The 14,630-nt window shown below is 36.9% G+C and overlaps 3 protein-coding genes across 3 annotated transcripts; 1 reads left to right on the top strand and 2 right to left on the bottom strand.

Moving 5' to 3' along the window:
- Window positions 1-3,843: 3,843 nt before the first annotated feature.
- Window positions 3,844-4,245, bottom strand: ERF14 (Ethylene-responsive element binding factor 14). Its single transcript, XM_086657603.1, has one exon. The coding sequence runs from the start codon at window positions 4,243-4,245 to the stop codon at window positions 3,844-3,846; it is 402 nt and encodes a 133-aa protein (XP_086513729.1).
- A 2,030-nt stretch (window positions 4,246-6,275) lies between these two features.
- On the bottom strand, window positions 6,276-9,603 carry LOC147555266 (Tetratricopeptide repeat (TPR)-like superfamily protein). Its single transcript, XM_086663084.1, has 2 exons — window positions 7,804-9,603; window positions 6,276-6,732 (listed from the first exon to the last, which is right to left on the bottom strand). Exons 1-2 carry the CDS (start codon window positions 9,498-9,500, stop codon window positions 6,501-6,503), a joined length of 1,929 nt encoding a protein of 642 aa, XP_086519210.1. The 5' UTR covers window positions 9,501-9,603; the 3' UTR covers window positions 6,276-6,500.
- LOC147555265 (CDT1-like protein a, chloroplastic) lies at window positions 7,971-13,946 on the top strand. The gene is made up of 8 exons (XM_086663083.1): window positions 7,971-9,693; window positions 10,678-11,261; window positions 11,363-11,482; window positions 11,574-11,802; window positions 12,294-13,043; window positions 13,145-13,346; window positions 13,441-13,531; window positions 13,651-13,946. The coding sequence occupies exons 2-8, from the start codon at window positions 10,957-10,959 to the stop codon at window positions 13,706-13,708; spliced, it is 1,755 nt and encodes a 584-aa protein (XP_086519209.1). The 5' UTR covers window positions 7,971-9,693; window positions 10,678-10,956; the 3' UTR covers window positions 13,709-13,946.
- The last annotated feature ends 684 nt before the right edge of the window (window positions 13,947-14,630 follow it).

Raw genomic sequence — 14,630 nt, 5'->3', positions numbered from 1 at the left:
ACATCCCTAACTGGGAGGTCGGCTAGGACAAGCTCATCAACTCTATTTCGCCCCCGACACATATAGATCAACCCTAGAATCACTGAAGGAATGAGAGGGGTCCGTGTAAGCTATGCCTCTGTCTCACGTCCTAAACTGGGGAGACAGGAAAGTGCCAACAGCTTACCGACTCAATCTCGGAATCTCCCTAAAGAATCCTAGTCGGTTACAGATCTTTAGTGTTTAAGCAAACTTGGGCTTCAAGAGTCTGAGAGGATAAAGTATCTCACAAAGATCTATCACTTCGGCAAGATATCTACGAAGTATCCTTGAACTTAGGAACTTCTATTTATCTAAGATCCGAGATAGACTCTAAGAGAAACCCTAGATACGAATAAGAGGAAACTTTTCTAACGGTTTGACGGCCACCGCCTCACCACAACCATTAATCAAAGACGGCTAAACATTGCCTATAAAAGGGGCCCCATCATCTTCCACAAGACAGGTTCACTTTCTCTGAGTAACACATACTCGCCTCCCAAAAGGTTCAATCAATATTCAATCTTTTACTGTAAAGAACACCCTGACTGTCTTGAGCGTCAAAGCGATTGTCGAACTCTTTGCAGGGTTTTCCCCTGGAATTAAGGAAACAGGAGCAAGGAAGAATAGTTGGAGCTTGGAGCAAAGAGCAGGAGCAGGAACCAGAGTTGGAAGGAGGACCAGGCGAAAGAATCAGACTCAACATCACAGAATATTCACACATAACAGAGGATGTCATGCATCAACCTCCTTTTTCATGCTGATATAACGGAAGGCCATTTTCTGACATCAGCTTTGTACATCACGTGTGAGGGGCATTGGAGGTAAGAAGTGAGGTAAAAATAGTCCCACATCGATAAACATCGATTCTCCTAAATTGATGGTTTAATGTAGAAAACAATATTGAAATTGTGAGGGGAGATATCTCAAGGGTAGGATGTAGTGGTAGCCCATTGTATTACTTCATTTACAATTTAAGAACTACATGCAACTTGCATAATATAATATTTGGTTAGATAATTTCATCCAAATTATAAAAATAAGTAGATAATGTTTATCTAGAGAGTAAAGAAAAAAATATGGAGAGAAGCAAAAACAGATCACCAGAAGAGAGAAAAAAAAAGGTAATATAATATTGTAAACAAAATCATCGTACGGTATTATCAGTATTTATATTTATTTTACGAGGTGGGCTACTTAAATACTGATATATAACAACAAATTTATCTTAAATTTGAAATCAATAATTTCGAATTGAAAGTTATTGGTTCATCGTGATACGTGACATGATCATTTTAATTTTTTCTTAATATAATTTGAATAAGATGACGATGGTTATCTTTTCCACCCACTGAATTTGACGCACAATCCAAAGACAAAAAACTATGGATTCTAACCCCCTAAGTATATACCACACTTTGACTTTTTTCTATTGTCTCCTTAAAAAAATTAGTGCTAGGTTTAAGATACAAACTAGAAATTTCTAACTAGATGCTTGAATTATATGAACAACTGTAGTAGATGAATAAATGGTGATTAATCAATATCGACCCCGAAATTTAGAACATATCTCCATATATAATTACAAGTAAATTCAGGTCAAACTTATATACAGTTAGATTCCACAATGATATTAAAAAAGAAAAATTAACTATTAATTTATGGTTCAAACAACTGGATGAATTTTTTCTTATAAAATAAATAACAGAAATATCTACTTTTGAATGTTAATAAAAATATTAATTTAAAAAAAAAATCGTGATTTTCTTTCGATTTGGTTCAAGAACCATGAAAGTTGTTTAACTTATTTTTATAAGCCAAAATGGAAAAGTAAATTCTTTTACTTGGTGTCTTATCATAGAATTCAAACTATGCTCCTTAAATGTCGACAAAAACTTAAGGTACGGTTATAATGGGACCAACCATGAAACTTAAGGTTTACAGTTGGAATGTTCTTATTACAACCTAGAAACTTCTAGAACGATTTCAAGCGGCACCCATAGGCCCGTTAAGCATTATCGAAACGAAATATATTTGCAATACATAGCTTGAAAACGAGAGTTTTTCCACCATAGGTTGGTGCAGTAGTTAGGCACGCCGTTTTTAATCTATGAACTCCGATAATTAAAGATTGGTAGAAGAATTTTACCTCATAATTTATCTCATGTAATTAAGACTCGAATGAAGTAAAAAATAGGAATGTAAGATGACGGTAAGGATCTTTCTATAGAGCTTTTAGAGCCCATATATCTTAAAGGATGACAGTCATAGTGTTTGGAGTTATTTCTTTTTTGGACTCTTACTTTGTGACCAGTTTCCTTCTTGACTCTTTATTTTTCATAAGTTCAAATATGACCTCATTTCTTAGTGTAAATGTCATAAATACTATTCCTATAAATATTTTTTTCAAAATAAAATTAAATAGAAAACATGAATTTCCACCTCACTTCCACCTCACCTCTCTCCACCTCATATCTCTCTCCACCTCACCTCTCTCTCCACCTTAACTCTCTCTCCAACTCACCTCTCTCTTCTCCGACGAAGGTCGTCGGACAGAAAATTTTCCGGCCGGCAACATTCGTCGGAGAAGAAAGAGGTGAGTTTGAGAAAGAAAGAGAGAGGTGAGTTGGAGAGAGAGGTGAGTTGGAGAGAGAGGTGGGGTGGAGAGAGAGGGAGAGGTGAGGTGGAGAAAAAGGTGAGGTGGAGAAAGAAGTGAGGTGAAAATTCTTGTTTTCTAATTAATTTTATTTTGAGAAAATATTTATAAGAAAAGTAGTTATGACACTTACATTAAAAAAAATGTGTCATATTTGAATTTATGAAACATAGAGGGTCAAGAAGGAAGCTGGTCACAAAATAGGAAGCCAAAAAGGACATAACTCTACTGTGTATGATGTGTCTTCACTATATATTCAAGCCATGTAATAACACCTTGTGTCCAACACCAAGAGAAAAAAGAAAGAGAACGCAATAGAATATCCCATCAGAGCAAATGTACGATGGAACGTTTGTCTTAGTCATAAATTTTTAAGAGTGACGGAAGACACCTAACTTTAAAGGGAGATTAACCGACTGTGATAACGAGAGGTCTAGTTTTGTCAGTTGAAGATTAACTTTTGATGAATAAAAGTAAACTTTTACTAAACTCAGATCAGTGGACTTGGATAACATAATGATCAAATGAACATTTAATATGTATATTATTTTGTAGCATGTTTTACATAATTTCTGCAAGGCAGTTATCTCTTTCTTTGCTGAATTCTTGTCGCGCCCGAAGTATTGTCTCTTTCTTTGCTAACTCTTCTGTAGGAGAGTGCTACAATGACAAAAAAGATGACTTAATTTATGACTCGATGACTCACCTTCACTAAAAGACAAAAAAATTCAATGTTTGACCACAACAGGAAAAAAAAATTGAGTTAAGTTAATATGTTAAGTACATTTAGCATTTAACATATGCCTAGTGGTGAAATAAATTCCAAAGTTTTATAAAAACCTGCAAAATTTTGAAGTCAAAGGAAGGCCGAATTCTTTTAAGGGGTCAATTGATTTTGACTCTAAACCCCTAAACCCTTGAATCAAAATAAAGTTCCTACATTGACTTGTGACTTCTTTGACTAATAAGCCCCATTTCTTTCCCTGCTTTCAGTTTCAATATATTTTGAATTTCAATATTTAAGTAAGATATGATTTCTTTATTAATTTCAAAAATTAGTGAAACACAAGTCAGTAGATAGTAGTTAATTTCATTAATATGAATTATTTACTACTATACTGTAAATTATCATTACAGTAAAGTTCAGTACTATATATATATAGAGAGAACTAGTTCTTCTTGTTCTTGGCATTAGGATTGTCATCTTCATACCCAAGAAGTTCATCCAAAAGCTCATCATCTAGGTATTCAAATTCAAAAACTTGTTTACCAGAGGAGGACCCACTAGATTTCCCTTTCGAACCCGAAGAAGACGAACCCATATTATACTCATTAGGAAAGTTAAGAATTGCTAAAGAACCTCTCATATCAAAAGCGGCCTTATCATAAGCCCGTGCCGCTTCTTCAGCTGTATTAAACGTTCCTAACCAGATTCTTGCACCTTGTCTGTTCGAATCACGTATTTCAGCTGCAAATTTCCCCCACGGTCTACGTCTTACACCTCGATATCGAAATTCTCCTTCTTTATCACTACTCTTTCCCTTTGAGTTGTTTGAGTTTCCTCCTTCCATGAAATTAGTTAGTTATGACTTGTGAGTGAAAATTGCATGCATGAAATATGAGATTAGTTTGTTTTATGCAATTTATATATATGGGTAAATGGGGTGGAGTATATATCTTAGGGTAGGGATCTTTCCACGTGTCAGGTAAATAGAGAGGGGGAATAAATGTGGCACGTGATGGAAATAGAAAGGTGAAATTGAGTACAATGGACATAGTCACATAAATGGTCAAACCGATGGCTTTATAATTTTGATTTGTTCGTTCGTTTTCATGTCTCTCTACTTTAAGAATCAACTTGTCTTTCTATTAGTTAGTTATTAGGGTTTAATAGTTAACTCACGTGCTTATTTTTATGAAAAATTGTATTATATGTTAGACAAAAGGTACCAAAATCTAGCTAGAGTCAAATGTAGACTGATCAGATTCTGCCCAATTTTCTCTCTCTCAATAGTCGGGAAAATCCAATCGTTCATGTCAGATTCTAGAAGGATTTCAATATGTTTTTTTTCGGACAGTTTGAATTTGATTTGATTCTATAATTATTTTTATTAGTATTTGTTGTTAAAAGTGATTTTATAAGCAGTGGAAATGGAATTTTGGATGATTCTAAAGATGTGGTTGGAAATAATATGAGATAAAATAAGGTGGTAGTTTGAGGGGTCCACTGAAAATATGTGTCTAGGTGCTGCGGCTGTAACCTGTGGAGGAATCAATGTTTAGGTCATTGTTGTTTCGTCACCTTCTTCTTCTCCCTTAGGAAATTTGTGGGATGGAAAAGACTAAACTTTTTCCTTCATTTTAGGAAGAATTGACCAACATAGTTTTGAGTTATCTGAGTGATATATATATATACTAGGATATAACCCGTGTCCTACGTGCACGAATTTTCTAATAATTATATTATAGAAGAGTGATAAATATATAGTAAAAATGATAAAGATGTTTAAAATGGAAATATGATGAAGAGAGAGATAGGTTTATATATATATATATATATATATATATATATATATATATATATATAGTATGTAGTTATGGGAGATTGTAGTTTTGGATGAGGTAGTTTCAACCGAATTTGATAGAGAGAGATTTTAGGGAGAAAGTTAAGGGATTATTTATTGTGCATAATCGAATTGGTAGAGAGATTGGGTAGTTAGAATGGAATTGGTAGAGAGATTTTAAGGAGAAGAAGATGTGGGCAGTTTTTTTGTTATTATTTAAGACATAAATAGCTTTTAGCATAGAAGAAGACGGTCCATCTCAAAAAAAGCCATTACGCTATATATAATAGATATATAGTGATGGTTTATAATTTGGAAAATGACAAATGAAGCTACAAAAGTAGACCTAATTCAGACACAAAATAGAAATCAACTGTTCACCAGAGAAAAAATCCATCCAGTTGATACTGTGTAGGCGTAGAATACGCTTTGAGTTATAGCCTCTTCTAACTTCACTCTATTATTTTCTGAATACCAAGTTAGACCAGCTTGTTTGGGACTGTCCGAGGTAAGCCACAGACCAACCTAGCATGACTAGCTAGACAAAGCAAGGTGCTCGAGCTGACCCGGTCTAGGACGTCCCAAGGCAAGCCACTGATCAACCTAACATGACTAGCCAGACAAGGCCACAGTTGCTCGAGTTCGAACAGTCTGCCTGGGACGACCCAAAAGAGGCCACAGGCTGACCTGGCATGACTAGCCAGACGAAGCTACAATTGCTCGATCTGGACCAACCTATCTGAGACGACCCGAGGCAAGCTAGACCTTCCTAGCATATATGACTAGCCAGACAAGACAGGGAGGCAGGCCAGAAACCGACCTAACAATATTAGCCAGACGAGGCCATGCTGGCATTACTCTGCTCGCCAAATAACTGGGTGAGGTCACGCCTGGCCTAACCCCGCCGGCCTATCTTGGACATAGGCTGACCTAGCTATTACCCATGCTTGCCAGGCCAGCCGCAATTGTCTCACCAATGGTTTTTCTTCTACTTTTCGCAAACGTAGAAGGTTTCAGATCATGTAATACTGTTGTTATTTCACATCCCCACCAAGCATTAAGATAAAAAAACAGTATAAGTAGTTTTAAGTAACAATTGAGTGTCTATAGGGAATCAATGTACATGACAACAAACTTGATATAAATCTTAAACTTCTCAAGGAACCAAAGAGCTTCCATTATAAATCACATCAATGTGAAGGGAACAGAGGAAATAAGTCATGGGAAAGGGGGTTCCGAGTAAGATGTCTAGTACGTTATTATCACTTGAAACTAAATTGAACATCAGCTGGTTTCCTTCTGTTTGAAGCAAACTCGGCACCACGAGGTAATGGTAAAGCCTTCATCTCATCATCTTCGAATGATGATCCGTGGGCTTTCTTCTTTAACTGCTCAAGAAGTCTATGAGCTTCTCTGATTTCATCTCGAGCATTAGGCCCATGGTTCTCCCATGCATCAATCACTCTCTGTTGGAACTCCATCGCAAGTGTATAGCTAAATACAAGACATAGCAGTGAGAAATATTAATCACATACTTCACCTCGACAAAAAATATTAACAGATTATTTTATCGACGCTCATTTCTTATCCATGGAATCGGGTTCCCTTTAATTCTTAATGGATGTTCATATGACTATATGAGTACTTAATATAGACAGTAGTCACTACAACTCTTGAGTTGAGGAAAACCTACAAGTTAGTTGCAACATCACTTGCGTTATTTTGTTCAAAACCTCACACACAGATATCCTCAAACCATGGTAATTTAGATAGGAGTATGGGATTCCTCCATCTGTTACACCCAAACCACTACTGTCGGTATTCAGAAACCCATGCTACCATAGACATGACTTGGGTAACTTCCTATTCATCTGTTAATCTACTCATGAGAATGCACCAAAAACGAAGACATGCAATAAAATGAGACAATCAACAATACATTGCCTTTCTGTTAGGTCAATTTTATGAGATATATTGTATGTAAGCAAAGAGCATCAGTGACTCGCATAAAGAAGGATTTTTTTTGTTAAGCAGTCATTATTAAGCTTGTGGGCAGCCAACTTAAATCCAACCCGCCAATGAGTAGAGAAGGCCTAGATATGATTTACTTGGTCACGAGACTTCCCCTTGTCCACCTGTTATCATTCTCAGACGCCGCTCACTATTTGCATTCTTTGAGCCTAACACGCGTCTTTCATTGGGACCATGTACCCTTGATATCATGTATGAGCCTAGCTACAATATCATATTAAGTTTGTGGGCATTCAATTCAACAGACAAAACCAATTGGCAATAAGTGGAGAAAACCTAGATATTAGTTACTCGGTCACGACTCGCCGTTGTCCATGTGGGGCTTAATTTCAGTCGTTCGACTCATTACAAATATATGATGATTAACGTTCCTCTAAATAAACATGTACGAAAAAACGGGTTGAGGTTGAAAATGTTAAGTACTGACTAAGCAAGTATTGCACCATGTTTAAATCATATGAAAAGTATGAATCATATGAAAAGTATGAAACCACCACATAAAGAGACATATAAACTATAAAGAAAGTAATATACCTTCCCATGGCACTGTAAGCTTTTGAAAGATTCTGACATGCATCGATTGAATCTGCATGATGAGGACCAAGTGAGACATCCATGATGTCCTTTGCCAAAGCAAACATCTGAGCTGCTGATTGAGGTCTATCTAGCTCCAAATATGCAGCCCCTAAATTATTATAGATATATCCAACACCAAAATGTTTAGACCCGAAACTATCCTTCAACCTTTCAACTGCACTCTCCAGATATGGGATTGCTTGCGGAACCTTACCGGTCAACAAAAGTAACCAACCTAACCTTGCAGATACACTCCCTTCAGAATGTTGTTCTTGTGGGAGATTCTCCAATATAGCTAGTGACCTCTTTAACAAAGATATAGCAGTTTCAAATTCGTTCATTGTCTCATAAAGCATAGCTATCTCCATGTAAGCCTCTGCAACTTCAAGTGGAAACTCTGATTCTTTTTTGTCGAGAATACCAGAGGATATCTCTAAACACCTCTTTGAATCAGCAAACTTCTCCTGACTACACAAAGCATTAGCCATTGTTACAAAAACTAAAGCTCGAGTCTTGCTATCCTTATCTGTTTGTTGAACAACAGCCCTCAAAGAATTAATCGCTTCATCATATCTCCCTAAAGCAATTTGTATATTGGCAGCGTCCACTTCTGCTCGAAGAAGTTCAGAATCAAGACCCCAATTCTTTAATACCCTTCGAGAGAGCTCATTTTGCTCTAACGCCTTCTGATGTTCTTCTAACCCAGTATAAATAACTCCAAGAAGACGACGATCATGAGCTACCTCAACCGAATTTTCCCCTAATTGATCTTTATGAATTTCTAAAGCCTTCATACAATGAGGCAAAGCTTCTTTAAAATTCAAAACTGCAACATAAGCTTCGGCTAATTCTCTATTAGCTACACCTATCTCTCTACTATTTGGCTCAAGAACCTTTTGCTTTAACTCTAAACACCGTTTGTGATTAACCAGAGCCTCTTCCCTTCTACCCATGGCCGTTTTTACGTTAGCTAATTCAAGCTGAACAGCATGAAGAACAGGACCAATATCATCTTTACCATAACCATCAGATTCTAACTTACCCAATATCCTATTTGCCCTATTTAGATACCCTAAACTATCATTAAACCTTTTCAAACTATAACAAGCAGAACCCATTAAATGCAAAGTCATAGCTACTGGTAAAGACCCTTTATCAGTTTTATCAAATATATTTAAAGCTCTATTAGCAAATTCTAGGGTTTTATCAGGATTATCACCTTCTTGATCTAATTGAAGACCCACTTTTAAGCAAGCTAATCCAAGCTTTGTATCATTTTCATCAAAGGCAGACTCCATAGCTTCAAAAGCTCTAATAATATCATCTGTTGATGTTGCTGACTCAAACTCTTCCTCGATTTCAGATTTCTCCTTCTTTTTTCTCTGTCTTGATGATAACTGAGGGGGTTTATCAACTTGGGTATCAAAATTTCGAGATGGGTTGTTCGAAAATTGATTAAAATTAGGGTTTGATAATAGTATTCCATGGGTTCTGTTGCAAGATTTGTAATGGGTATGTGAAAAAGATGATTGATTTTCCTTATTGGCTATGGGTTTGATGCCTGAAACAAACTCTCTAGAAAAAAAACTGCAGGAAAGGGTTTTTCTATGATGTGAACTAACCTTTGATAGAAGAAAAAACGAAGCTTTTCTCATGGCGGACGAGATTTTGCTGATGAATACCTTGAGATTGTGAAGATGTGTGGGAAGTAAGAAGAAGAAGAATTTGGTGTCAAAGTAAAACCCTCAAAAAACCCTGAATTCCGCCCCCAATCCCCCAAATGAGTTGGTCTGAGCTGGGCTGGGCTGGGAGTAAGAATCGGGCTCCGATCCAGTAACCAACATTTAGGTGTTGTTTGTTTTTTTTGTACGTCTGAATCTGAATTGGCTGAATCTGAATTGGCTTAACTGAAATGGCTGAATCTGAATTAGCTGAATTATTTTACTATTAAGATGTTTGTTTTTTAAATCTGAATCATGAAATCTGAATTTTGGTTTTGACGTATATACCCCTAGTTAATAAATTTGACCACAATAAAACCTAATTTTTCTTGCCCTTCTATTGAAATAATAAAAACCCTAGATTAGGGTATTATCTCCTTTCTCCTCTCAGACCAGCAGCCTCCTTCTTCAACTCTCTTTCTCTAGCCGATGGGAGGCTCTGGCATCTCTCTCTCTCTCTATCTCTCTCTCTATGTCGCCGGATCTTTCTATGTAACCGAAGTTATACTCTCACTGGATCCCTCTCTCTCTCTGGACGTCGCCGGATCTTTCTATCTAACCGAGGTTATGCTTCTCCTCGAATCTCTATCTCTTTCTAATCGAGGTTACATCTCTCTTTGGGTCTCTCTTTCGCCATCTCTTTCTCTCTCTAACATATGCTTGAGAAATCTAAACCCTCCAGATCTGTGTAGGTGTTGTGTTGGATCATATTTGTCAAACTTATGACCAGATCTGTGTTTCTTGGGTTCAGGTGGTCATTAAATCTGTGTTTTTTGGTGGTGATTGGATCTGTGTTTCTAAAGTCGGTGGTGGTGTTGTTGTAGTCAGTGATGGTGTTGGTGTGGAGAAGATGAAGAGGGAGACACAAAAGGCATTTACTATTTTCACGGGGGTAGAACGGTCATTGAACACATTTCAGAAGTTCCATCCTCTTTTCAGACTTGTTTTGAAGTCTGAAAATTCTGGGTTATTTTTCAGCCCATTCAGACATGGACTTAGTTCAGCCAGCATTTCAGATTTCAATGATTAAGAAAAACAAACATCTGAAATCTGAATTGATCCTTATTCAGATTTCAGATCTGAAAATTTTAAAAAACAAACAGCACCTTAGTCTGGGCTTTTGTCATTGTCCTACCGGATCCAATCTAACAACAGTTAGCTCACGTGCTAAGCACGTGAACATTAATTTACCCGCCCGAATGCAAATCTAGCGGGAGAGTTTTGGCGCGAAAGCTGACCTGGCTAGTAGCCACGTCATCTGCCAGCTCAGATTCGCGCCTAGCCCAAGGACGATTCCGCGCGAAGATCATGACTACTTAATAAACCCTTCCCCCAGAATGCAATCTCCCGCCATCTAATCTCTCTCTCTCTCTAGTTTCTCTCTCTAAAAATGAAGTCATCGCCGTCACCTGCTACTACCTTCAGATCGAAGAAAATTCTCCGATCAAACTCAAAATCATCTTCACCAGATGAATCTCAATCTTCAGATCTGACTACTCCACAGAAATCGATTCAACTTCCACGACGACGAAGCAGAAATCAAGGTATAGCACTTTCAGTAAAAGAAGTGAGGAAGTGCGCTCAAGATCTTCACAAATCACAAAAAGAAGAAACTCTAAACGAACCCAATCCGGTTGAATCTGTCAGTGATTTGTCAAAGTTGCAAAAGAAACCCTCAATTAAACTCCCAGAGAAGTAAGGGTTTTCAGTGATTTTAACCCTAATTGATTTTCTGATTCGATCTTCCTTCAACTGATTTTAACCCTAATTTTTGTAATTGATTTTCTGATTTTCAGGTATGAACTATTGTTTGAGTTCTTTAAAAGCATGCTGATTTCAATTAGGTTACTTCTATTGAGGAAGAAAATGACTTCTTTTACAAATATTTCCCCCAAAATTGAATCTTTAACAGACAGGTACATGTTTTTTCTTCTGTAGTTGGATAAACCATTGATTAGGGTTTTCTGAATTTATCTAATTCTGATGTTTTTTTTTTGTTGTTTTTAGGAGGTTTTCTTATACCCATTTAGCTCAATTGAAGTACATTTTGCCCGAAGCAATTGTACTGAATAAGGTGTTATTACAAGATGAACACACACTATGTATGAGACCAGATCTTCATATCAGTTTGCAAACTGAATCATTTGAGATGGTGGAGAAAGGGAAAAGTGGGTATTCGATTTTGGAAAAGGAGTTTCGTTCTCGGCTGGTGGATTTCTTCAAATCCCATCCTCAGGTACATTTTTGGTTTTGACATTTATCTATTCATCTTCTTTAGAATACTTTATGCATTGAGATTGGGGTTCATAATTGGCTAGCTACCTATTGGCATTAAGTTCGTAGCTATTGTGGTTTTGAACATTTCGATGAAGTTGTTTTAGTGTTGATTATTTATGTAGAAACCCGTATATTCTTCTAGAAAGGTAATATAGTATGTCGTTGATTAAATCTCTATCTTTTATGAGTTAGCTTTAGGATGTCGTTGATTATCTAACTCGATGTCATACTGAAAGCTTCTATAGTGATGTAATCAACAATAGTTAGTTCAATTGTGTTGATTTTATCTTCTTGACTTGTTATACATTGAATTTGTAGTTTTGGGTTTTGGGGAGTTGGGACTGATGCAGTGATACCTATGATGATAGATTGTCTCTTCTTGTATCGAATTCCCTAATCTCTTTTGTTCGAAACGAAGTTAATCTTTACCAAATGCATTTCTTTGACCAGGGCGATGAAGTTCCGGAGGATACACTACCGACACCGTTCAATCAAACAAAACAAGCCCTTCTGGACGTGAATGAAGGAAGCAACCGGTTGTCGTCTGTCGAGTCATCATCATCATCATCATCATCAGGATGTCTTCCTCTACGAAATTCAGTTATGGCTTCCCACCTGTCTCAATCTTTCCAGAGGCGGTTCTCACAGAAGGTTCCAATTTTTGAATCGGAGAAAACTAACCTAGTTCAAGAAACTCCTATGCAACCATCAAATCCAGAAGTATCAGGCGTAACCTTTAAGAACAATCTTTTGAAAGAGTCCCCTTGTTCTGTGCTTCCATCTCCTCGCAAAAGTTCTTCATTACTACCCATCATTAGAAACACATCGACTGGCAGTTCTAACCGAGGGAGACTACCCCCTTTAAGTCCTCTTTCAGTTTCTGCTGAGATCAAACCGAAGTATGATAATGACAATTCAAAAGATACTGATTCAATCGAAGGAACTCCTGCAAAACTCATTTCAACCCCAGCAAGGTTGATGACCATCACGCCCGACTTGAGGACACCCAAGAGATCCCGTCAAAATCAAGATGACGATTCTGCAGCTTCACCGAGCAAGTTAGTTAGGCGCCCACCCAGGATGTCGCTATTCAACACGCCTGTTAAGAACGCTAAAGCCAAGGAAAGGATAAGCGAGGACGGAAGATCTTCTGTTGATTTGGCCAATGTCAAACTCCTTCCCGAGGAACTTGTGCAATCGGTAAGTTAGCATCAGCTATCAAGTAAATAAGACCCGTCTTATCGTTTTATTTATTAATGATCTACAACTATGGATGATTAATCAGGTTGATTGTTGTGCAGATAAGAGAGAACGAGAAAAAGATAATGGAGGAGCAAGACCCGGACATTACTCGTGCAAAGTTGAGGAAACGAACAATTGCATGTCTTCCAAAGATGTTTGATATGATTCACTTAATATATCAGTCTATGAATCGTAGTGTTACTACGAAACAAGACCTGATACACAAGATCATTGCAGGTCATTGTGATGTTATTGATAGAAGTAAGTATTTCAAATCATATAGCTTATGAAATCATTTCAAGTTCTAATCATTAAAGCCTGACACTAACCCAATGTTTCTAACTCTGGTTTTCAGAAGAAGTTGAAGAACAGCTAACCCTTTTGAAAGAACTAGTTCCAGAATGGATTTCGGAAAAAGTCACCTATAGTGGTGATATTACCTTGCGGTAAGCATTATTAGTCGATATATACTTTTGTCTTCTTCCGACTTTCTCATGAGATTGTTTCATTTTGAACTGAAAAATCTAAGGCAGTATTTAACATTACCTTATGTGTTATTTTGCAGTATCAATAAAACGGCAAGTATAAACTCATTGCGAAGAAAACTAGCAGAGGCTGTGTAAGGAAGAAGCCCTGGTTGTGATCAGGATTAACGAGCCAGCTCGAAGCATTCTGGTTGGGACGGAAACAAAATTCGACTTGACTCTCTAACCACTGTATTGCTTCTTTATATTTAACAGATAACTGACTACAAGAAGCATTTAGGAAAAGCTTCTTTTCTAATGTATATATATACAAACCCTGTAAAATTGGGTTAAAGGGTTATGCCTCTTTGTTATATATCAATTACAGGGTTTCCTCCTTGATTGTGCACAATTTATGATTTACTCTCTTTTCAGCATTCTTTATTTATGTGATTCAGTAATGTCAGCAATGGTTGTAGTGGTTACTTAGTGCCAACTTCTAAGTCGAACTAATCCATACGCTCCCATTTTTAATAAGACTGGTTTGAGAAACAGATGCTATATTACTTCTCTAAACAAAATCTTTGAGGTATGAAAATTTTGTATACTTTAATCTCCTAGTATGTCTAGAACAAGAATTATAAGTAGAGTAATGAACAATAGTTCGTCAATTTTGCTTTCAACACCGACATTTATGTCAACACTTGGTTTCCCAAGTGGTCGATAGTGTTGACATAAACTCCAAAACCCTGGGGTCCCAGGTACGATTCCCAGGTTATTAAAGGTATAAATAACGTCATAAGTTTGTCGGTTTTATGCCTCTTTCATTATTAGTTTAACTTAGGGCGATTATCGTGCTTATCACACTTCATGACGTATCAATGTCTTGTATCGTTGTCGATTTCTCAAAAAAAAAGTGACAATTATATTCAAGATAGGGGTGATTGATGTTAGTTTGGGTTCCGTTTTCCATTTTCACCATGGAAGCAAAATGGAAGATTATAAAGAAGGTTACTCCTTAGCTGAATGTGGGAATGAAGTCTGGTTTACAACTTATTCAAGTAAAAAAATTCTCCCAATA

The sequence above is a fragment of the Eschscholzia californica genome, unplaced genomic scaffold, assembly GCF_041429995.1.
Source record: "Eschscholzia californica isolate CP2 unplaced genomic scaffold, dmEscCali1.0.p SCAF_2, whole genome shotgun sequence".
Taxonomy (NCBI): Eukaryota; Viridiplantae; Streptophyta; class Magnoliopsida; order Ranunculales; family Papaveraceae; genus Eschscholzia; species Eschscholzia californica.
Note: the sequence above shows the minus strand (reverse complement) of the source record. Positions and strands in the feature narration are given on the sequence as shown.